Source organism: Echeneis naucrates, chromosome 4 (genome assembly GCF_900963305.1).
Source record: "Echeneis naucrates chromosome 4, fEcheNa1.1, whole genome shotgun sequence".
NCBI classification, from domain to species: Eukaryota; Metazoa; Chordata; class Actinopteri; order Carangiformes; family Echeneidae; genus Echeneis; species Echeneis naucrates.
Window position 1 is genome coordinate 15,197,638 of NC_042514.1, and position 24,691 is coordinate 15,222,328.

The 24,691-nt window shown below is 41.0% G+C and overlaps 1 protein-coding gene across 1 annotated transcript in view; it reads right to left on the minus strand.

Annotated features, from left to right (window-relative positions):
* Window positions 1–23,983, minus strand: part of ptprfa (protein tyrosine phosphatase receptor type Fa) — a 40,027-nt gene extending 16,044 nt beyond the window's left edge. The window contains exons 1-16 of the mRNA XM_029500016.1: window positions 23,872–23,983; window positions 22,526–22,671; window positions 20,724–20,871; window positions 17,532–17,720; window positions 16,387–16,395; window positions 15,348–15,365; window positions 13,476–13,586; window positions 11,618–11,629; window positions 6,242–6,511; window positions 5,264–5,845; window positions 4,598–4,734; window positions 4,171–4,315; window positions 3,289–3,482; window positions 2,576–2,693; window positions 1,331–1,909; window positions 251–348 (exon numbers count right to left, since the gene is read on the minus strand). Coding sequence (XP_029355876.1) covers window positions 251–348; window positions 1,331–1,909; window positions 2,576–2,693; window positions 3,289–3,482; window positions 4,171–4,315; window positions 4,598–4,734; window positions 5,264–5,845; window positions 6,242–6,511; window positions 11,618–11,629; window positions 13,476–13,586; window positions 15,348–15,365; window positions 16,387–16,395; window positions 17,532–17,720; window positions 20,724–20,871; window positions 22,526–22,671; window positions 23,872–23,947 — 2,832 coding nt within the window. The 5' untranslated portion in view covers window positions 23,948–23,983. The remainder of the gene's footprint in view (window positions 1–250; window positions 349–1,330; window positions 1,910–2,575; window positions 2,694–3,288; window positions 3,483–4,170; window positions 4,316–4,597; window positions 4,735–5,263; window positions 5,846–6,241; window positions 6,512–11,617; window positions 11,630–13,475; window positions 13,587–15,347; window positions 15,366–16,386; window positions 16,396–17,531; window positions 17,721–20,723; window positions 20,872–22,525; window positions 22,672–23,871) is intronic.
* Window positions 23,984–24,691: the final 708 nt, after the last annotated feature.

Consider the following 24,691-nt stretch of genomic DNA (forward strand, 5'->3'; position numbering starts at 1 on the left):
TCCTAACCCTAACCCTCATCATCATCGACCTTAATCAATCTGCAGTTTTTCAGTTTGCATCCATCCAAGACCTTTGGTTTGTGGCTAAAGATAAAAAAAAAAAAAGGGCGTTGGTGTATATATTCCAGGCTAGCTGTTTCGTCCTGCTTCAAGTCCTCATACTTAATAATGAGTTCTATTTTAGTCCATATTCAAATAAATAAATAAATAAATAAAGCTATGAAAAAAATCCTAAACGCATTTAGCTTACCTTAAGAGGCACTTCCACTTTGTAGATTTCTGGCACTTCCCAAGTCAGGAGGACAGATGTTTTCGACACAGCTTCCGCACCAAAGTTCTTGGTGAACACTGCGGGAAGGTCTGGATAATTAATCAGTGGTCATTTCAAGTGGCTGCGTGTCAAATATATCAAAGTTGATGAATTGGTGCAGAAAGGTAAGAAAATGGTTGTGTATATCAGTTTTACGTAACATCTGAATGTTAATTTATTTATTTTAAAGGTTTTAAATCAAAGGAAGCAAAATTTTGCTTCCTTTGATTTAAAATGGTATCTAAATGGTATCTTTATCGTATATTGAATAAATCCTGTTTAAGTTTCCCTCTGCCAAACCTGCTTAACTAAATTACCTCTGGGATCCTTTTTCAAGGAAACATCTCTCCTCCAGTTGGGGCATTAGTATAACCTAACTCTCATTTCAGTAGTACAAATATTTAATACTTATTCTGCTTTGGTAGATGGAGGTTGTTCTGATCACAAAAATACCAACTAAAATTAAATCTGTTACTGGCTGAGAGACAAAAATGTATTTAGGTGTTCAAGATTTCTACTAGAAAGACTAAAGGTTTTTCTACATATCACCCTGGAGCAATTAATAACAATTTAAGAGAACACTAATGTAACATGGCATTGCATACACTTTGCTTCATCTGAACAATCATTGATAAATATTTGCAGTCGTAGGTCCAGGGCAGCGAAGCATATCCAAAGTATTGAGAAATTTTATGTCTCCATTTTTTGTTTTATCTTGTCAGCAGACTTTCACTGCAGGGAGCTTGGAAGAACTCACATAGAGGCAATTGTAGAGACACAACAATAAAAAGTGGTTTAAATATAGCGTGAAAAATTACAACCCGATCTTAACCAGATCATACAAAAAGGGAATATTTGTCATGAAATGAAATGTTTGAAGAGGATGCAGATACATAGATATATACACAGATATATCAGAAGATGTGCCATCAGTTGATGGTGATGTAATATACAGGTGCTGCAGCCATAGATTACATTAAAGTTAGCTGTCTTGAACAACAACGCAGGACCGGCTCTTACCTGGCATGGAGGTGGGCATGGTCCTGCTCTGGATACTAGGGCTGAGGGGACCTCCGCCCTTACTGGTGTGAGCTTGGACTCTGATGTCATATGTTGTGTCAGGCTGCAAACCATGGATGGTCACCTGCGCTTCTGTGGTGCTGTTTGTGTTGTTGTGAAGACTATTGATATCTCGATATACCACCATGTACTTCACAATCTTCCCATTCCTCTCAGCCAGAGGAGGGGGGTCCCAAGTCAACTGGGTGGACGTGGCAGTCAAACCTACCACACTCAGATTTAGTGGGTAGCTGCTGGGAGTGTCTTCAGGTGTGCTGATCGTCTTCATAAATTCCTCCCCATTTCCTGCTCTGTTTTTGGCGCACAATTTGAAGAAGTAGGTGGCCCCCTTATGGAGACCAGTCACTGTGAAATGATCATCTGTCTTTGCGAAGTCCTTGACAGTAAAAGCGCTCTCCTCTGCTCTCTTGTATTGCAGCTGGTATCCCACATGTTCGCCCACCATCTCCTTCGGCGGCTGCCACTGGATAAGTGCAGTGTTACCTATTGTGCTGATCATCATAGTTGGCTTACCAGGCACTGGAAGACAGATAATGTTCTCTAGCATTCACACGTCCAAAGAACGCTGACCGCATCAAACTGATGAAACAACAAACAACAACAAGCTATTTTTTTTCTGTTCAAATTTTACTTTATCAGTTGGGCAGTAAAAAGTGATAGTTTCTTATGATTCCACTTTCTTTGAAGCTTCAACTGAACATGGAAAGCTCCACAATAACCAAGTAGATTCTGTGTGAACGCACAAAAAAACCCCCGCTGTTTCCCTTTGCTTTCTCCCTTTTTCTTCTCAGTACCACCACTAAGAGAAAACATTATTGGGTGTCACTGCTAGGCTTGTTCTTCAGAGACCTTCAATTTTAGAGTAACATTAATTCTTAAAATGTTACTATTTTATTAAATTCTGATCATTAATTAATAACCTACCTACCTACCCAACTGTGTCTTGCAAAAAGGGATGCAAGGTAAATCTTAGACCTGGACATGTCAATTAAGGCCAATGAAATTTGCCAGGAAAGTGTTTACAGTGAGCAAGGTTCTATTTTTCTTATGAAAGACTGACATAAACTTTCAGAAGCAAAATATAGTATTGCGTCAAAGTTAACAACTCTGTTGGAGTTGGCAAAAATAAGAAGATTGACTCAAATTGTAAGGTAAAATGGTCATTTTACGTTGGGTGTAACACACCTGCCCCCATTGTGGTGACCCTCTTAGTTTTGCTGGGAGCACCACTGCCTTTGGTTGTATATACAGCCACGGTCAGAGAGTAGGTAGTCTCTGGGAGCAGACCTGCTATAATGGCATCCTGCAGAGAAACACAGAAGAAGAGAGAGAGAGAGGGAGTGGGGTGAGGGTGGGGGGTATATATATATAAAGAATGAAAAACAGAGGCAGGAGAAGGAAGAGAAACATTCAGGTTGATCCTCAGCTGTCACACATTAGGCAAGTTCAGCACACACAACATGTTTAGGCTTCACATTTCTCCACAGGCTTCACAGGTACGCCATTTACCTCTCGCAGTCTAAAGACATGCATGCTTGGTGGAAATTTAATAAGACAACCCTAAACGGTTAAACAATAAGAATGGATGGATGATTCTCAAACACACAGACACCCAAACGCTTAAGAATAAGTTAAGTCAATTTAAAGTTTTATGGGAATGAGTATTCCAAATATTATAAATTAGCATTTTATATCGGGTGACCGTGGCTGGCATCAGGTTGGGGGAGGCACAGGGAGGTGGCTCAGGTGAGCTGACTGACACAGCCAATCATACTCTCCTGCTTCAGACAGCAATCTCAATAAACACGTGCACTTCTTTTTTTTTTTTTTTTACTGCTTACTTTGATAAATTTTTTCCCTTAATGTGCCGTAAGAGTCCGATTAAAGAGTGACAGTACCTGGGGTTCAGTATGCGAGACATCCATGATGATTGGCTGGCCATGAGGTTCCCCATTCTCTATCCTGGAATAAACCAGCTGGTATCCTATGATCTGCCCATGCTGCTTTACAGACAAAGGAGGTTTCCAGGTCACCCTGAGGGCAGATGAATTTAGGGCTTCCACTTCTACCTTCCTGGGAGGAGCTGCAAGCACTGCAGTACAACAAAGCACACAAATTCCAATTAAGAGTCTTTGGAGATAATCAAGAGAAATAACAGGAGGTTGCACACAAAGTTAAAGCACGATAATCATAATTTATTTGGCCTAAAATCAAAAATGGTATAAGGAGCTGCAGTCGGTAAATCAGTGGTGTAGGTTTGTGGAAATGATTGTCAAACTAGTGAATGATGTGTGAAGGCCAATAAACAAAAATAAGGAGTATGGAGCTGCTGAGGTATGCCCTCCACCAGGTCCAGGTGTTCCCTCCTGCTGGGCATCTTCAACACACCACAAAAGGCACAGGCATGGCTGATGCAACAGAGAGCAGTGTTCTTTTTTTTTTTTTAACCTTGTTTGTCGAAACTAAAATATGCTCGCACAACAGTAAGCTGTTCGACTGAACACGGTTGAACACTGTTTTTACAAAATGACCCAAAGCATTGTTTTACACAGATTTTACATGAGTATCTGATAATCTACAGATGTCTGACAGTTGAATAGCTTTGACAGCAGCAATTGCCACCTAATCATCATGATTTCTACTTACTGTAATGGCTGTAAATATGTGACATGAGAAGTTGCCCCCCCCCCCCCCCAAAAAAAAAAAAAAAAAAGGACTGAAGCTCCTCTCTGCTGCAATAGAAGCGACACTGAAAACAGAAATACATATCACCTACTTACTGGTTTGGGCGGTCCTGCCTTCAATAGCTGGAGTAAAAAGGCCTACACCCGCCTCAGAACGTGCAGCCAGGGAAAACATGTAAACTGTGTCTGGCTTTAGACCATCTACTGCATAGGAGCCTGCAGGTTCGAAAGTGACATGAAGCTGGAGAGAGAAAAGCACATGACTATGAAGACAATGGTACATGATCATATAACGCACATGCATGAAAATGTTTATACAATTTACATGTATACAGTACCGTTGAAAAGTATGAACACACTTTCCGATTCAAACTAATGGAAAATATTGTTCCAGGATTAAATAGCTACAGCTGCTTCCTGAGATAATGATACAATGTTCACACAGAACCTTCAAATTCACCAAATAAAGAAACATTGACAGGAACTAAAATCCATCCTGCAGTGTTTCTGAGCTGGGGTTCACCTTGTTTGAGGGACTGTTAGCCTCCCAGTAGAGCAGTTCATAGCTAATGATGGGGTCTGTGACAGGCCAGTGCCACGACAGCATGATGCGTGAATCTAGCTCAGCTTCAGCTTCGAAATCAGTTGGTTGAGCTGGAACTGGACACATAAAAGAGGCGATTTAAGAAACAGACAGTGAAGGCTGTGTTTCCTACGAAAATTAACTGCATAGCAGTGTGGAGATAAGACTCTTGTCAATCCAGCCAACACATTTCCAGACACAATTTTCTATCCAAAGATCGCATCCATCTAATTTCAAGATATTTTAAAAAATACTTCCTGCTTAACCAACAAATTCTGTCTAGTGCATATTTTCCATGAGCCTTCGCTCATTCGGCAACACTAGTAATAGTCAACAGCAGCTAATCTGCTGGATCGGACCACTCGGGCCAGCTTTCATTCTTCACGTGTGTCAGTGAGCCTTGGCCATCCGTGACTGTGTCGTCGGTTCACCACTGGTCCTTCCTTGCACCACTTTTCATAGATACTGACCTCTGCAGACTGGGAGATGCTCTGACAGCTGTCTGGCCATCACAACGTGGTCCTTGTCAAACTCACTCAAATCCTCACTCGCCCATTTTTTTTCTAGCATCGACTTTGTGGATATACAAAGGCAGCTTGCGCTCACCTCCCTGCTGGGTCTTGATCTGAAGAACATCGGAGAGAGGTCCATCTCCCACAGAAGTGAAGCCCAGCACTCTCAGACTATAGGTGATGTCTGGAGTAAGGCCTGAGATGGTGGCGACCTGGCTGTCATCCGTGTTGTGCTTCTGCCAGGTGTTGAACGGGGTGTCATGTGCGGAACTGTAGTAGACCCTGTAGCCCCGGATTTGGCCATTTGGCTCCTCTGGAGGTTCCCACTGGACCAACATTGTGCTGGAACTCAGCATGCGTGCTTGGATGCGCAGAGGAGGTGATGAAGGTGCTTGCTCACTTGTACGGGTGTTCACAATAACACTGGGTGGGCCCCGGCCGACGTTGTTGACAGCCATGACACGAAACGCGTATTCAGAAAAGGGGCTGAGTCCCCCAATGCTGTACCGGGTGGTGGCTACTCCATCTACCTCCTGGAAACCATTGTCCGACAGTTTGGGACGGTAATGAATTATATAATAGAGCACCGGTTCTGGATTGCCAGAGTCCCAGGTCAGGGTGACACTGGTTGCTGTGGTTTCGGTCACGGTGAGGGAGGCTGGTGGCTTAGGCAGTGCTTTTAAAGGGCAGAGAAAGACAAGAGAATCACACAACCCATCCTTGCAGCAGCCTGTTCCATCTATCAGACATAAGGGACACTGACTGAAGCGCCTCACTGAAGGTTTCTGTTCTCCCCTCCACACATTAAGCTGAACCTGAACACCTTGAATTCAGTTCACAATTTTTTTTTCCAAATGAAGTAATCAGTTTCAGCATGCAAATGCGTTAGTACTGTAGATGGCGTGTGCATCTACTTAACACAAATTTTATCATTTAGGATTCATTTGATTTTAAAACATTATATTCTGTTACGACAAAAGTCAAACATTCATTTTATTCCAGTCTTATGTGTGATCTAACAATAATTCTATTGGATACTCCTACGAACTTTCAAATTCAAATCATTTTGTACCTTTGACAGTGACCTCTGCTGTGGTTTCAATCACTCCATTGGAGGAAATGGCAACACAGGTATAGTTGGCAGACTGGTGGATGTTGGTGAGCTCCAGGATATTGCGGCCAATAGGCATTTCCTCCTTTCTGGTCAACTCCACTTCACCAGTCATCCATTTGACATAAGGCATTGGGGCGCCAACTGCCACACAGGTAAGGTTGACACTGCCGCCAGGCATCACCTCATGATTTGGGGGTGGGATGGAGAAACGGGGAGCCACACGACGAACTACAGGGGTAAAGAGAGATAGCATGACACAAGAAGGGGAGTTTCGGTGTCAACTGAGTTTTTTTTTTTTTTTTTTCCTAAATCAATATGAAGCCATTGAAGACTTTGCACTTTCAGGCGATACATGTTATATTAGAGAATGCTGTTAATCAAAATTGCCTTTTAGAGATTAATTAGAATTTAATGTCAAAACATTTTAGTATAAAGACCTTTTAGTGTCAGAGACACTAGAACGTTTTCAATGCTATTGATACCAATAATTTAACTCAAGCATGGCTACCTGTTTGTTACTGACCATTGTTACCTCAGTTTGTAATCTCTTTACAAACTGCTTTTTAACATACTCAATTACTTTCATCTTCTCTTGCAGGAAGTCTTTACTACAGTCAATTATTAATACGATGTGGATGTTTCATTATCTGATATTATGCCAGCTCTGTTATTAGATGTTAGTTAAATTTGGCTGTACCTTTATCACACGTACAGTAATGAAATAAATTGTCAGCCTGATTTCTCTAAAGAATCTGTGGCTTTCTGCCAGGCTGCAGGACTTAAGTTGCATGTAGAGTGGCCTGCTCTGTTAATCAGGAGAATTTCAGTGGCATTTTGGCTCCAGCTGGGCTGCCAATACAGAGAGATTCTCCTCTATTGTTAGCAGAGTATTTGTGCAATCTAAGTAATGGGCTGCAATATGAGTTTGGGGATCAGAGACTTTTGGAAAGTTTTTAGCTTTCTAAAATAAAGAGGAGCAGTCTCAGTTCTGCACAGAAAAACCTGATGTGAGAGGTGATTGGATAGTTCAGCGTGACTGCACATTGTTTGAATAAACCATGACTGACATCACCCTCTGCGGGCTAAATGTTACTTTGCTGCAGGCATTAAGACAGACTCCAATGAAAACTAGAGAGCATGGTGAGGAGGGCATGATGGCATGAGAAGAGGAAGCACAGGGCTGAGAAAGGAGAAGTGTGAGAGGGGAGATTCAAGAACAATCTTGCAGGTCAGCTAAGCGAGGCCTGAGGGGAAATATATTTCACTGTGGCTCGTGAGGTGTTTGATATTTAAAAACATCTACATTGAGGCTTTGGTTACTGTAAGGGTACAAAAAAAAAATCCGATGAGAATGTTACGACCTCAACGAAAATACTGTATATAATTTCAGGGTGGACATTATCGACGATAGTAAAATTTCAATGTTACACGACTGTTGCTTATCAGAAGTTTTGGTTTAGTCTCTGTATGTTAGGTTGCATCACCAAGGGGAAAACACAGACAAGACCAATTACAGGTCACCTCACAGTTAAAAGTCAAAGCCGTTTGTTTCTTCCTTTCCGTGCTTTACTCATTACCCAACATGATTGTTTGTGTCATAATTTAACTCTTTTTCAATGTTGTTGACTTTAGCTAAAGTTGCTTTTGCTTCAATTAAATTCAAATAAAAATATATCTTATTGAGTTGAACCAAATGAGCCTACTGCAGTGGATTATTCACTATGGAATATGGCTTGGTCCAAAATTTTAAGTCTGGAGTCAATATCAATTAAATTCTTTTGCACATCAGACAAGAGAAATGTGGTGTAAGGTATGATTATGTCATCAGTGTGTTGCTTTATCTAAAGAGTCAGTGTTGTGCCTATGTTTCAGCAAAATGGTGACATGATCTCATCTTGACATCAAACCACCAGTATTCCATGAAGCCTTCGCTACTGCCTCTATCTCTACGCTAAAGCTGAGTACGTCACAGATATGTGAAAATGTATGCATGTCGAAACGGCGGCCTTTCTGCAACATTTTCTGTCAAAAAGAAATCAGAAATTAATTTATAATGAAGAAACATCCAACATTCAAAGCAGACATGCAGCTTTTCTGCAGCAGTTCACTGATGGCAGCAATGATGCAATGCAGATAGCGTGCTGCAGTGCATATGAGGCTTACCTGTATGTTTCTGTTTACAATAATGTGCAGTTCATACAAGAACCTGATTTCTAATCAACCAAAGGACAAAAGTAAAAGTTGATTTGGAAAAAAAAAACAAAAACAAAAAAAACAAACAAAACAAAGACAAAAGGGAACTAAGAAACTTGCCAGTAATTTGAAAGAATCGCAAACGATGTACAATGAATCCATATCACATATTGTCTCAGATATAGTCACAGTTTCAGTGATCACCCACTTACGCAACATTATGCAGGATGTTGTACTGTGACATTTTAGGGACTCGTGACATCACTCAGGATGGTGGTCTTGATGTGACGACAATAGCTTATTGCTACTTTTTTTTTTGTATCACTCCTGTTGTTTACTGCCATCAACACAAGACTGCATTTGACAATAGATGCAAATTGTAAATAGAATAGACAAACCCACATCTTTGTTGGCATGGCAGGGAAAAGAGACAGAAGATGGAGGGGTGGGGAAGTAGTGTTCAGTAAAGAATAAAGAGCGAGCCAATTTGAAGAAAGAAAAAGCTGGAGTTGCCAGAGAAGCTTTGATGGGTGGGAAAGCAAAGATTTGCATGCACTACCACATAGGTCGTGTGACAACATGCTCAACTGCAGGCTTCACAGACAGGGGGTAAACACGCACATGCAAAACATACTGTGAACAGGCTCTCTTCCAACTAGACTGACAACGTCAGCTTGTGGTTTCATGTTATCTCCCACTGAGTTTAGAGTTCTCTTCTTACAGCAGGTCCTGCTCAAGAAAGCAACACTCTAATTTTAATACTGTATCGATGCATATTACATTCAAAATGTTTCACTTGGCACGAGAGGTTGAAAATTCTGCTTGCTCAGATTCTAACCACACAGATAAACTGGAGCATGGATGTTTTTCCGATAACCCAAATTCATAGTTCAATTTACTATTCAATATCTCCAACAATACTCGTTTTAAACTTGTATAAGTTTTGTGTAAACATAAATTTGGATGCAATGCTGTCTGGGACAATGCACCTCAGGATTCTCTGTATTCAGCCAGGTAGTTTTGGAGTGAGCTCAACATCAATAGCTTTTATTGATATAGTTGCGCAAAATCATCGGTTGTTTATTTGCTTGTGTTTCCTCCAAAGAAAATCTGGTGAGAGCACGCATTGTTTCATTACAAGTCTACTCACAAATGTTCTGCTGACTCATTAGTTGAACAGTTCCAACCCTTTTCTGGCATTAACATCAGGACAAAAACTGTCTGGAGCTTCATGGCATGTGTTTACCTGCATGCAAACCTTATATCAGCAAGCACAATGCACGTTGCTGCCATAACAACTCCATACTAATACATATGCACTTAGATTGGGGTGTCATAAAAGCTCCTGTGTGTGACGTGTAGGCAGCCCAGTATTTTTGTCCGTATTGTGTATTTCTCTCATACAGAGTCCACCCTGGAGATGCAGCAAGATATTTGATGGTAGAACGGTGAGCAGTTGAAGGCCAGTAGATTAAGGAAGATTTGGTGTCCCACAAAGAACCTTCCATGAGTTGATCTCCCTCGCTGTACAGATATATAATCCAGGACAAGTACATGTTATCTGGAAAATATCAGGAGCAGGCCTGCTTGCACATCATCAAAAGTCCCCACAGCCTGCTGTTATTGGGTTACTTCATATTGTCATATTTGCTCTAGTTCCCAAATCAGCCCAGTCTCCTGAATGATATAACAACCAGGCTCCTGTTTAAAGTAAAGACCATATCTTTTCTTGCCTCCTCACCACCCATGTGATTGCTCTCTCTATTCTTATGAATAAGATAAAATATCAAATCCACATGTCAAACACAAATGTTCACTTGACCTCAATTTCTGAGCTACTCCACATTCCTCTATTACTGATACACCAATAGTTAGTGTTCACGCAGAGAAACTAGTTTTCTAGCAGACAGCATAGTGAAAGCAGTGCGAGCCTGTTGCTTTGTAAAATGGTAGTCAGACAGCAGAGCAGAGCTTAGACGAGTCATGCCTTTAAATTAGCCAAGACAGTAATAGCATGCTAGAGAAGATATCATTGGACTGAAACAGCTGCAAAATTTTGTGAAGTGAGCACAAACTCTGAACTTTGACTGTGTTGTCGATGACAATTTTCTTCATATAGAAAAATATAACATTCATTGTTTTCCTGCAAAATGTAAAAGAGGAGCCAAATGTTTATTTGTATTTAAATTAGATTTTCCCAAGAGTTCCCAATAATCACCACAGAAACCAGTGCAGTGTTCCTCCACACAGAAAAACAAAAGCCTTGTTGATTATTTAGATTATGTTACGGTTTAATTACATCATGTAAATTATATCTATATCTCCAGTTGGTATAGCAGATGGCATATGCCATCCCCAGAAGTTTCAGGTGCCACACCTGGCCTCCTGTTAACTTTTTTTTTTTTTTTTTTTTTTAAACAGGCGCCACTACTGCCTCAACCACTGATCTGATGACTAATATCATGAAGCCAAGCGCATTCCACTTTACATCCGCTCCGTTGTCACCGTTTTGTGTACTTTATCAGAGACACTGTTAGAACTATCTGTGCTTTTCATCAACCATCAGTCAGAACAGAGGACACATTTGTTGCTTGTGTGAAAATGTACTCTCAGCACATTTTTTGGAGATAAACGTTGGTCTCGGCCTTGAAGTGCCCTTTATAGTGCATTAATGTAATACATTCACTAGAATAAGTTCCAACTCTAAATCTACAGACCCTAGAGCTAGAACGCTAACCCTAAATCTGTCTGATTTACAACTCTTGCAACATCGGGGGTTTGGTCACTCTTGTTTAAAATAAATAAATAAATAAAAATTTTTTTAAATAATACACTCTTTTACTCATGTGTCATATCCTTTCCTGGTTAAGACCTGTATTGAAGATTTTTGGTATTTATAGCCTGCTCATTTCACAAAATTTCGGAGAAGCATGCTGCACTGGCCAATACATGATGAGGTGCAAGGCACCATATACTATAGCTGTAAGGGGTGTGTTAAGGAGGAAAGAGGTTGCATTGTGAGGGTTGGGGTACTGAGAGAGAGGCTGGGACGGGCCTAAGGCGCCGAGCGAGACGCTGGCGCAGCATGGCTCCAGTCTGCCAGGCCTTGGCATTGCGAGGGAAAAGAGTGAAAGAACCAACCTTCCCGTTGATCTGAGTGGTGAGGTTTGGATTGTGTTTTTGGATGGTGGGGTACAATGATAATGAGGAGATTTAAGATAAGTGAAAAATATAAATATCAAGAGGGGCAAAATAAGGGGTGAGAGGGGGAAGAAAGGGAAGAATAGAGAGAGTAAAACAGGCAAATATCTGCTTATCCATTAATGCTTGAGAAACACACACACGGCACAAGCAATGCAACACAAGACTTTCAAACACTCAGACCTAGACGCCAGACCATAATCAGCACGCGTCCAGTGTATCCAGCTAGCAATCACACTAAGGGACACACAGAAGCATATACACACTCTTTCACCTCCTTATCGTCAGCCTGCCTAAAGTTTGGCCGAGATTAGCCACAGAAAACGTTCGACGTCTATACTCCTGTCTGTGCAGTCTAAAGTCAGTTTACTCATCAAACCAAGGCAGAGTGACTACCTGGTGGTGGCGCCATGCAGACTGCACTAGATAATGTCTTAGCAGTAAAAAAAAAAAATACACCCGCCAACTTTCATTTTTCTTCAGAGATATCTGACAATTTGCAAAGCAGTTTTTGCGGATGTTGTGTTACAACTTATTTTAGAGCAGAGTCATATTCATTCTTCATATTCTCACATTTTTCTAATTATGTTTCATCATAATACAATGTTAAACACAGTAGTACATGGAACAACAAGAACCAATAAGTAAATAAATTGTGTACGTACACTGAGACTGACTGAGCTGTCGTGGTGAGACAATGGAAATGTGCATCTACTTTCACATATGCATCTCCAAGGCATGCGGGCACACACACACGCACACACACACACACACACACACACACACACACACACACACACAATTTAACAACATATGGCATCTTGTAGTGTTAAAAGCCACAATGAGGAATTATTAATTAGAAATATAAGATACCACCACACCTAGAAATGTAACCTTAGAAAGAGAAGCACACACACATACTTGACCATCGGCTCTGTCTGGTTAATTGGTAGTGTGTGTGTGTGCATGTATGAGAGGCTTCTATGGAAAACATTTATTCTTAGAAATGCAATACTTTGATTAAAAAACAACAACAACAACAACAACAACAACAAAAAACAAAGCATGCATGATTACATTCTGGTTTTTAGCTCTCAAAGGCAACTTTTCTCACATGTGTAGTCACTACAAACTGTTGGTGGTGTTGACAGAGCTGTGTGTGTTGTGATGTGCTGTGAAAATAAAAACGTGCACATGCACACACAAACTTAAGTCTGTGTGTGTATACTTCTGCGTCCATATTTTGAGGGAGGATAGCAGAAACACGAAATCTAAATCTAATCTAAATCTCTATATTAAACTTTAGGGCAGCCACAAATGTTTCTTTCTTTTGTTATGTTTGGTAAAACACTTAAGGATAAAGTAGGAATTGTACACAGCATGCACTGACGTTTTCTCTCTCTCTCTCTCTTTTTAAGGTAAATTATATAAAAGAGCAATGTCAAATGAATATGAGATCAAACCAGCAGTAAGTAAGCCCATGTTTCAAAAATTGCCTTTGAGACCAAGATGATATTGATTTAAGAAATTTGTGCTTTTTGCTGACAAACAGCTAATAGCAACTACCAACAGCCATAATGTTTTGGCTGAAGAATGTGAATCATCCCTAAGATAATACAGAGCACAGTAACAACAGGTCGGATTTTCACTGCAACTCAATCCAGGAAACCACTGTTTTGTTTTATTTTTTTTTAGTTAGCAATGACACAATGTTGATGAAAACAGAGGATTTCACTGCTGGAGGCGGTGACCTGGATGACAGCAGGGAGCGGTCAGTTAGGGACAAGAGGGACCTTACCTCGGACGTAAAGGTTAGCTGGAGCCGAGTAGCGAGTCCCGGCTCTGTTGACTGCTACGCACTCGTACTTGCCCTGGTCTGACTCATCGCTGTTCTCAATCTGGAGTGCTCCTGATGAGGGAGGCCAAAAATGTCACTGTTCAACAATCTACATACAGACATGGTGGCAGAGTGACCTGATTCAGACACACTAACACTGATCCTGCACACAACTAACCCCGGTCTGACCTTCATTTTATTCTGTACACAGCAAAACACTAATCGATAATACATCTAATATTAATTATTTACAATATATACGTACATGCATAACAAAGTCTTAGCATTATTAGGCTTATTTGCCTCCCCTTTGTAACATGCATAATTCATAGCATTTTTACAAATATTTAGCAGTTGTCAATAGATCAGCTTTAGGACTGAAAACCTGAATATATTTTTGGCAATTACACAATATTATACATTGACTATGAAGGTGACACATCACACACAAGAAATGCGAAAAATAAATGTTTCATTATATAGTCCTGAAATGCAGTATGGGATGGGTTTGTAAAACAAGGTTAAATCTAGGGAAGGCAGTTGAAATGACGTGTGTAATATCAGAAAGTAAGCCCAGAGACAGAGGAGGAACAAACCTCCGGTTGGGATGGAGTAACACACAAACACACACACACAGAGAGACACACAGACGCACACACACACACACACACACACACACACACACACAGAGACACACACACACACACAGAGACACACAGACGCACACACACAGACACACACACACACACACACACACACACACACACACGCACAGACACACGCACAGACACACGCACAGACACACAGACGCGCGCGCACACAGACACAGACACACAGACACAGACACAGACACAGACACACACACGCACAGTATGTCTATCCATCCATTGTCTATTTCACTTATCCATCAGGATTGCAGGGGGCCTGGAGACAATCCCAGCTAACATTAGGAACCCTGGACAAGTCGCCAGTCTATCATAGGGCCAACATATAGACACAGAGACAAACAAAATTCACACTCTCACACAGGCCTGCAGGAAATTTAGAGCCACCAATTAACCTAATCGTGCCTGTGGACAGTGGGGCGAAGCCGGGATACCCCGAGGGAACCCACACAGGCACAGGGAGAACAGGAAAACTTCACACAGAAAGGCATCGAACCCAGAATCTTCTTGCTGTGAGGCAACAGCATTAACCATCATTTCACTGTGCTGCCCCACAAACTATGTAGGTAAGCCTTTTAGCTAAATGGGGAAAGGCTGCTCAACAGGCAATTTCCAAATCATCAAATCACCGAAGCTGCATGTGCTTGGAGCGTGGAGGAAAGCCAGAGTATGTGCAGCATTACTGCATCAGCAGTTTGTCCTCTAACATTGTCCATAACAATGAGTTGTCGGGCTTCCATTGTTCTCAGTGTTGCATTCACACAGAAAGAGCTCTTCCTGCCAAAGAGCAGGTTTGTGGTACAGTAATATTGGATAAGCCAAATGTGATGCAGCACTTTCATCGACTAAACTCGTCTCCTGGACTCTAAACCACAATTTACACCTGGACCAGAATAAATATGACCACAGATTAAATATGTACATGACTTTGGTTTCCAAGCATATTTAATAATATTCACACAGGCAGGTTTGGTGTCTCTCTTCCAAGACCATGAAAACTACTCAAAACTTCTGTGAAGGCAGAGGAAGTGTGAGAACAAGTCAAGAGGCCAGATGGCTGGAAATGGAGACATGGTGTGGTGACAGGAAAAGGAGACAGAGGCGATGAAGAGAGGGGAGCAGTGAGGATGAGAAATTTTTTTTCTTTTTTTATATCCAGCATTCTTACCTCTGATTGGTGTACCACCTGGTGAGGTAATTTGAATGCAAATAAGATTAAAGATAACCATTAGTCTACAGAGAAAGACAAGAATGGCACGAAATCATAGAGAGGAAAACCAGCAGTGAGACGAGCCACTGTTATCTACCCAGTATAAAAAAAGAAACTCACCAATATTATTATTTATTGTGGAATAAGTCAAAGCTGAGAGAGAGATAAGCTGAATAATTTCTAATGCAGCAGAAGCAAGGAACTGTTTCATGCATCATGCCCCAGCTAGAACTGCCAGTCTGTTATTTGTGCTTTTAGTTATTATAATTTTACTGATTTGCATTACACACCTGATAATTTGCTCCACAGAGCTGGTAACCTGCATCAGTGCTGGAGTCCTAATAAACACTAAACTGATAACGCTGTACCTGTGGTATTCAACTTATTATTTGGGTTATTTAATCCACCTGCATTAATTCTGACTAATGGGGATGAACAATTAAAGATAAATATCTAATTGGAATTATCAATTAAAAATCCCATTATCTTCTCAAAGTTAATTGTACAACAAAGTGTAAAAATGTTAAAAGTGGTTCAAATATTGGAACTGTTTAAAAAAAAAACAAAAAAAAAAAAAACAAAAAAAAAAAAACATTGTAATTTTTTATAACCAGGTAAAATATTGCAGCTGCTTGCGGGTTTCTAACAGAATATCTGATCTTGGACTTTATTAGCGTGTTTTATGTTAATTCTGTTTAGTTGAAAGTTATGACTGCTGTGTCCTGCTGCTTGTGGATATCAGAGTTTTTAGGCCCTCATTTGAAATGTTACAATCATTCAAAACGGCAGATTTTTTTGTTTTTATTTGTCTTCACAAGCTTATGATCCAAGAATGATTTCTCATTCAGCCCTTATCCTGCACAGTTTAAAAAAAAAAAAAAAAAAAAAAAGTTCCCTTCTTTAATCCATTTGCCGTTTGGGGATATCAGGTGACATGCAGCCAAGAGATGAGAGAGGGATGGTTGCTATGCAGATGCCAATGATCTGAAGAACATGCCGAGTTGCTCTTGAGTCACCAGGAAGACGAAAACTGTAAAATAGGTGGTGAGAGAAAGCAAAGAGGGGAGGCCCTGGAAGCTGTGTATCCTCTGTGAGCTGATGAAGGGGATATCAGCAGCCTCCAAAGGGCGAAGCGATGCTAAACCCTGCCAAGTCTCTCCTCCTCCTTCAAATCCAACATCTAAATGACCATCAATTGTGTATATCACTATCAATTGTCTTGCTACAGAGTGTACTGTAGTATTCAGCCTGTGCCAACAGTAGTTTCATATTTCTCTGGTTCTGAAGGTCTGACAAAGCTGTCGTCATACTGCTTTAGACTCAGCCTCAGACTTCAACAGCGTAAGAGAAAGAGTGCATTCCCACCCTCCTCACCACCCTTGTTTTCATAATATAGCCAAAAACCAGTGATTTTTATTTCTTCATGCAGCATCAGCAATGTTCAATATGAGTCATGCATTCAGGTCTGAGCTTTCTAACGTGGTTTAGTTCATAGAGAGAAATATTTTGACTGTGAGAGATTTCTGGGTAGAACAGTTGTTTCCTCACACATTCTAAATCTCAGGCTTACTGGGCTAAAGGGTCATAAAGTGTATTAAAAAAAAAATATATATATATATATATATATATCAGGACAAATATCACGGCAAATGTTACTATCCCGTGTTAGTCAGACTATCTCTTCCTTTGCTCCTTCCATTTTGTGAGTGTCAGTGTGGATTTCCAGTTCTACACGACATTACTAACACAACCGCCAATGGGCATAAACAATTCAGCTAGGACCAACTTTATCATCTTTTACACTGTTTTCTTTTTTCTTTTTGCCATGGACATTGGACAGCCATCTCACAGCAATGTAGAATGTGAGAGAGAGAGAGAATGCTTAGTAGCAGTGATTCAAATCTGGTGAGCTCGTTTTACAGAGAAAGATGCTCCGTTTTCTGGACACCTCTCTATGCAGCTCTTTCATAAATCTGCCAGGGTGTCTGTAGTGTGTTAAGCACTGCTGACACACAAATAAGCCTTCTTTTAATTCAGATCTTAGACATTCAGAAATCATCTAAGTATAAAATGGTTTGACAGTGTTACAGTTATTGTGTGTTCTGAACAGATGCTGTGGGATGTGTGCTGCGACTGCTCTACCTGAACGCAGCTGTTTTATGCGTCCTTTGCTGCTGCCGATGTCCACAGGAAGGAAATCTTTGAACCAGTAGATCTCTGGGTCAGGGTTTCCACTGGCTGCACAGAGCATCGTCGCAGTACGCGTCCTCTCCACCACTTTGAGCTGGGGTCCCATGTCTATGGTGGGGAAACCATAAGGGATTTCATCCTCTGTGGAAAAAAACAAATATCCATTGGTACTCTGACTGCAGGACACGACTAGAAGACATTTAAGATCTCTGCAGTGTAAAATGTCCCTTTGTTCACACTGTGAGGCTCATGAGAGATCACTGCTACATACTGATACCGCCAAAGCCTCTGATTCAAAAAAAGTAAAAATGATCAATCATTGAGAAAAGAGATTGATCAACTGCAAAGAAAAACATTTATTTTCTGCCTAAAACTAAACACATAAAAAATAAACTAACCATTTCTTTGATCAACTGCAAAGAAAAACATTTATTTTCTGCCTAAAACTAAACTAACCATACAAAATAAATGCAAATACAAGTGCCACTGTGCAAAATTACACATTGAATCAAGTTTCACCAATGCAACATTTGAATAAAATAACTATATCCAGATTGTCATTTTGAAAATGTAACCTTTTTGTTTCTTCACAAATAAAAAAAATAAACGCAAATAGCCTTAGTGCAAACTAACAATGACTTGTCTTTTAACAGTGAATAATTAAAATAACTGTGTGCAAAAATAACCCTCTCTTCATGGAAATGAATCCTGTTCACATATCGGCATTCAGAAAAAAAAAAAAACAAACCTTTTGAGGACTGAGCCTGTTTGTTTTGTCAGTTATAATTTGTCATGCCTTGGAAAAGATATAAGCTGTAACCATGTCACGTATTAGCCAGTGGATGGAAGGAGCTCTCTGCCCTTTTCCAATTTCCCCCTCTTCTAGGGCAGGTGCTTGTAGTTGAGGATTTACTGAGGCCACGGAGGAGATGAGTTGATCCTTGACTTCTATGATCCACTTCAACATGTAAGAGGTGGAATTCAATATTTTAAAGTGAATTGACCAGTTACTGAAATTATATTGCATTTCCTTAAAGACTTTTGTGGGCTAAACAACATTAGTTAAAAATCATACATGATTTGATCTATTGCTGGGGACTTAAGTTAGTGTGTGCATGCGTTTACCTTGGTACAGTATTAATCTGACTCTCCTACCATGATGTGTGTGTGTGTGTGTGTGTGAGAGAGAGGAAGAGGTTTAATCATTCTATGTCACAACCAGTAGAAAAAATACAAAAACAAAACAGAAGCGCTGCTGTGTCTTGACCCAAAATGGAGAGGAAGACACAGTATATATGCAGCAAGCGTCAGAAATACATGCAGCACACAAACAGTAATTTACAAATTCTCGGAGCCTGGCAGCCTTCACTCCACTCCATTCTACCAGCACCGCCTGATTGCCTTCGCTTGGTCATTTTGTCTCGAGCGTCTGTCCTGGATTCAGTGTGGTGCAGCACTACCCTCCCTGCTTCGACGTTAATTTCACTCAAAGAAGCTTACAGGTGAAGCTCCACAAGGCAGATATTACCATCAAAATCTGTTCTGGACAAATGCAAAATCCAGGGAAACGAAATAAATATTTAAAAATGTATTTAAAAGAAAATGTATGAGCCTTGGCCTAATATATACTATATCTGATGAAAGTGCTTGTGTCCAGGGAGATGATTGGCCTATAGCACCTAAGCCTTACCGGTTTTCATTTTAAAATGCTTCCAAATCCTGTGAGATTACCTATAAATGAAAATGGATTAAATTCAAAACAGTTACAGTTTTCACCTAATATTACAAGTGTGATTAAAAATGAAATGACATTAAAACCTACATATTGACTCAAGCAGCAGTTTTTCACTAAATCAGTTCTCTCTCCTTTCCCACTGCAGCCTCTCTCATTTATTTTTTATTTTATCTGTTCAAACATTCAATAACTAATTCCAGACTGCAAAAGCCTCACTTTCACCTATTTCCAGAGTTGATCTACGGTACTCACTCAACTCAATCAGCTGTTCTGAACTGGGAACGCAGAGCCCACACGCTCTCTGTAACATGAGCTTGCCTGCTGCTGTGCGTGTTTTAAAATCTGTTATGGTCTTAGAACAATTGCGATGACTGTTGGATTTTTATTCATTGATTCTTGTTATTTCATGGTCTAATTACTTTAGATTTAATTTCAAACCATTCAGGCAGAAAGCCAGGACCATTCAGGCTGGTCCTGGGAGAGGTGCCATTTCAGTCCAATTCCTTTCCTCCTGTTTATATCTTTGCCGAGGAGTCTTTATTTGGTATTACACTTCAGGCGGATTTGTTTCTGCGTCGTGATTCTTTCGTTTTGTTATGTTGGCCTTGGCTCTTCCGGATGCAATTTGAAGCTCCACTACTGGCAATACACAAATTAACTACTGCAGCCTTTGACTCCTCATATTCTTCATCTGGCTTTATGTAGCTCCCCGCCCCTAGACCTATTTGAAGATGTAACATAAGGAATTTCATTGTTTCTGTTTCTGTCTTAAAGGCCATGTCTGGGCAAATAGGAAAATGTGTGATGACTCATGTCTTTTCTTACACCTGCTCCCAATCTGCTCTCCTGCTACAGTTTCATCTTCTCCTCTCACTTCTACTTCAGATATTTTTTTCTGTTTTTGCCATTCTTTTTTGAAACTTTCTTCCACTCCTTCTCTTGAGAATCCACATTTCCACATTCACTTCTGTCCTCTGCTCACAAGATCTCCTTTTCTATCTTCATCACATATTTTAGTTTCTAACTTACCTCCCCTCCTTGTGAAAATCATGCTCTGCTGCAAATGTAAGTGAAATGCTCACAGGCATAGGAGAACAGGATACAGTCACCATTTCTATGCCATGGAAACTATGATAGCTGGGTCCTGGAAAACACGCTAAAGCTAACACAGTGTCTATATAGTACCATTACTGAACACAAACAGGGATGCGGGAATCAATGAAAACCAAAGAGTGCTGAAGGTCATTTCTATTCACACAAGGAGAAGTTGCAATTTCATGGCAACATGGTGTCACGTGGATTTAATTGTCATGCTGGAAGACAGCAGGGGTGGGGGTAAATCCACCAGGGCATTTGGAATGACAGTTCACATACAGGGAGGAAAGGTAGCTGAGGCAGTCGGATCTTACCCTCTAAGACAGTGAGCTTGGCGCTGATGTTGATCTCTCCCACTCTGTTGGTGGCTGTGCATTCATAGATGGCTTCGTCCCGGTGGGTCCTTAAAGGCTGAATACGCAGCACTGAGCCTGAGCCTGAGCCATTATCAAACTCAATCACCTGGTCACACAGCAGCAGAACAGAATTAAGACTGTTATCTGTGATGATTGGAAATGTGTTTTTGTCTTCTGTTGCAGAAACACATCAGTTTTCAGGTAGAAGGACTCGGCACAAGGTGAACGTTCAGGTTGTTTATCTGGGAAAAGGTCAGCACATGGTAAGGCAGAGGTATCTAAAATGCTGGGCAACAGTTGGTGGTTGAAAAAACACAGGTCTTGCACAAAGGGCTGCACTCGGAGCACCCACAGGAATGGACACGGGAACACTTCAATGAGGACATTCTGGCAACAAGGGGGAGGGAAGAGGGCGAGGAAAAATACAGAAGAGGGCAGGGACACAAGACAGGTGCAACACATTGGGGCAGGCCAGAGTAATCTCAGAGGTGGGAAATCGACAAAGGGAGGAAGTAAACAGACGAGACAAAACAAGATGAGGCTATGAAAGGAAATCAGGAAACAGGCAGACATAACATAACTTAAAAACCATGTAACATGCACGTTAGAACAGGAATTTCAAGGTACTTTTCAGGACACTTGTATGAATCATTTTAAATGAGGTTATTTGTATTATTATGTTTTTTTCTTCTTCACTGTCCCCCATTAAAGGGACCAATGTGTGCGTGTTTTTCCCACAGTCATGTATGAGCAAAGGGAACTACATCGACTTTAACACTGTGCATGTGTGTCTGTGTGCAGAGCAAAAAATTTGACGATTTTTGGCTCAGTGGAGCCCTGAAACTTGGGATATTTATAACAAAATGATAACTCTTACAAGAAACTGACTAGATGGTGATCGCTACAAGTGCACGTCTCTCTAGAGCCTAAAATGTGGACAAGAGAGCGATGTAAAAACAGAGACAGTTCTGATATTCTCCCAGCAAAGTGTATTGGAGCGAATGGGATTGTCTGGAAATCTGTCTTGCATTGCCACCCCTGTCGTTTTCAATTTTGTTGTTGTCGCCTTGATAGTGCAGACCTTTCTCCTTCTCTCTGCCATATCTCAGAGCTCATACTTCCTTACTGTCCCAGGAGGTCACGTCGCTCTATAGATGTAGGTTTACTTCAGCAGTCTGAGGGTCGACTCTTTCAAGCTCAGGCTTAAAACTTTCCTGCGTGGCACAGCCTGGAGTTAGATCTGTATGCTGCTGTAGGCCAAGACTGCTGGTGAAATCACACCATTCCATGCCGCTAGTTTTAGTCTGTTTGTCCCCATCTTACAGGTGCTGAGTCATCTCTGCTCCACAACAGTTACCATCAGTTACAGTTACATACAATAAATCAATTCCCATATTCACTTCTTCTGAAAACTCCACTTTCAGTTACTCTTCATATTTACTAATGCACATTTAGCAGCATCGGTATGCTGTGCCCGCATTTTTATTATATCTTCGCTCCTCTCTCTAAGGTTTCTGCCTGTCAAAGGACGTTTTTCCTTGCTACTTTCTACAAGTGCTTTATCATGGACAGATGTGTTGGTTTTAATAACTCCAAAAATATTTTGGTCTTGACCTGCTCTATATGTAAATTGTCCTGATGTAACAATGATTTGGTGTTATATAAATACATTTTATTTGCTTTTGACTTGATTTGGATTTCCTTTTTTTTTTTTTTTTTTTTTTCCCAAGACACGAAACATTGAGAATAGCTCCCAATACCTGAAAGCGCTGTGAACTGACTTTCTTGCCTTTCTTCATCCAGATGATGCGAGGGCTGGGCTCACCTACTGCCTGGCACACAAAGGACGCCACTCCCCCGGATATCCCTGTCTGATCTTCTGGGGACTTGATGAAGCTGGGCATTCCTTACGGAGAGAGACAGCATGACAAATGTCAGGGAAACATAAGGGTACTAAACCCTCAAAATAAAATAAGTTCGTTTTTTAAACAAGTGTGTTTCTACCATTTCTGACTGACCTGGCAGTCACCACCGTTCACTCATCGAAGCTTACAGGGGACAATATTCAAATGAATAAACTTTTTTGTGGTCAGTTCCAACCAAAACTGATCCAAGGATAACCAGTGACCCAGCGCAGGGTCACGGCTCTGAGGAGTGAGACCTGGCACGTGTAGTCTGATCCAACGGAAGAGCTACTGCAGCGCAAATTATAGGAGCTACATCAGGGGTGACAACAATTCCTCTGCCCTTCTACCATTGATTTATAATAGCTGGGGACTGACACCAAAGAATGTGAGATCCTTTCTACAGTACCTCTGTTGCTGATCAATGATAACCACTGATTGGCTTTATTGATATCATGTCGCCATTTCTTTTACTGTTCTGCTCTTTATGAGCAGAACAGTAAAAGACTATAGTTCAATAAGTTGTCACCAAATAATTCCTGTACAGCTGATTTATAATCCATTACAGTGTGAGCCTGAGGGTGCCGTCCCTGGAGTCACAGCTTGCTGCAGATGGGAATCCCCACTCACTGATCTTTCTTGGTGATTAACAGATGGTAAGAAGGAAAAAGCACCAAGGTCGAATTTAGCATTACTAAGGTATACACTAGAAGTCAATGAAGCCAGAAAAAAAATATCCAACCAGACAATTTTAATTTCCCACTCTTTCCTATATTACCCCGGAGAAGGCAGTTGGTTCAGCAGAGTCAGTAATCTGCTGATTTGTATTTGTTCTGATAAATATATTGTTCTCACCTGCTCATCTTATTTCTAACTTGCAAAATTGCCTCCCTCACAAATATAGTATACACTATATTAAAAAAAAATTGGTTGTCAAGTCAAGAATTACATCAGGACAAGATGACACCATTTTTTTGAAGAATTGCATATTGGATTTTAGAAATAAGGAGCGGGACCTCCTCTCCTTTGGGTAATTGCCATATGACTTCAGAGTCTGGTGTGTTGTGCAGAGTGTACAGGAAACCCTGTTATCAAAGCTTCATTGAGGATCTGGAAACAATGCTTGCACCACTTTGGGCTATGACAACCCTTTTCCTTAACAATTAGCATAGCTTTGTTGTGCAGATGAAACGACTACTCACTGTCTGCATGAGAGAGAGAAATAAGTCTGGTCAGCAGCAGGAGTTGAAGCGATCCTATGGCCAATCGGTGGTCCATTCTGCCTTTTACACTCCTCTGGTCCTGACACTGCTGTTGAACGGCTATGACTTCATGCAATCACAAAATGACACCTGCAGAGAAACAAATGATGTCAATATATCAAGGTTTCATCGTTTCATTGTCATTGCATAATAAATACACAACGACATTTATGAGTGCTACTCAGGTTGCTGGGTGCTTAAAAACACACATCAATGTAAACGCAGTTCTTCACAAACATGCAGACACTCACACACATGCTGATAAATTTAAGAAAGTGTTGAAAAGGTATTTCACATGAGATGGGTGGGGGGGGGGGTAGATCAATGTTTTATTGTTCATTCAGAGCCTGTATCGCTGTGGGGAAAGAGCTGTCCAGGTTTTGAGCGACCTGTAGTGTTTTCCAGAGGGCAGACTGATCAACAAGTGGTGGCCAGGATGGTCACTGATGATGGCTGATGCTCTGCTGAGGTAGCGTGTGGCGGTGATTTGTTCCAGGGATGGAAGGGGCAGCCTATAATCTCTCCTGTGGCGTTGGGTCACCCTCAGCAGGGCCTTCTTGTCTGCTGCAGAACAGGCGGCATACCAGATTGTGACACTGTAGACCAGGGCACTTTCGATGGATGAACCTCAGAAAGCGTAGGTGTTGTTGGGCCTTTTTCACAGTGAATGAGGTGTTCGCAGACCAGGTAAGGGTGTCGGAAATGTGGGTGCCAAGGAATTTGAAGGTTTCAACCTCTTTACCTTGTAAAGACAGCAGTG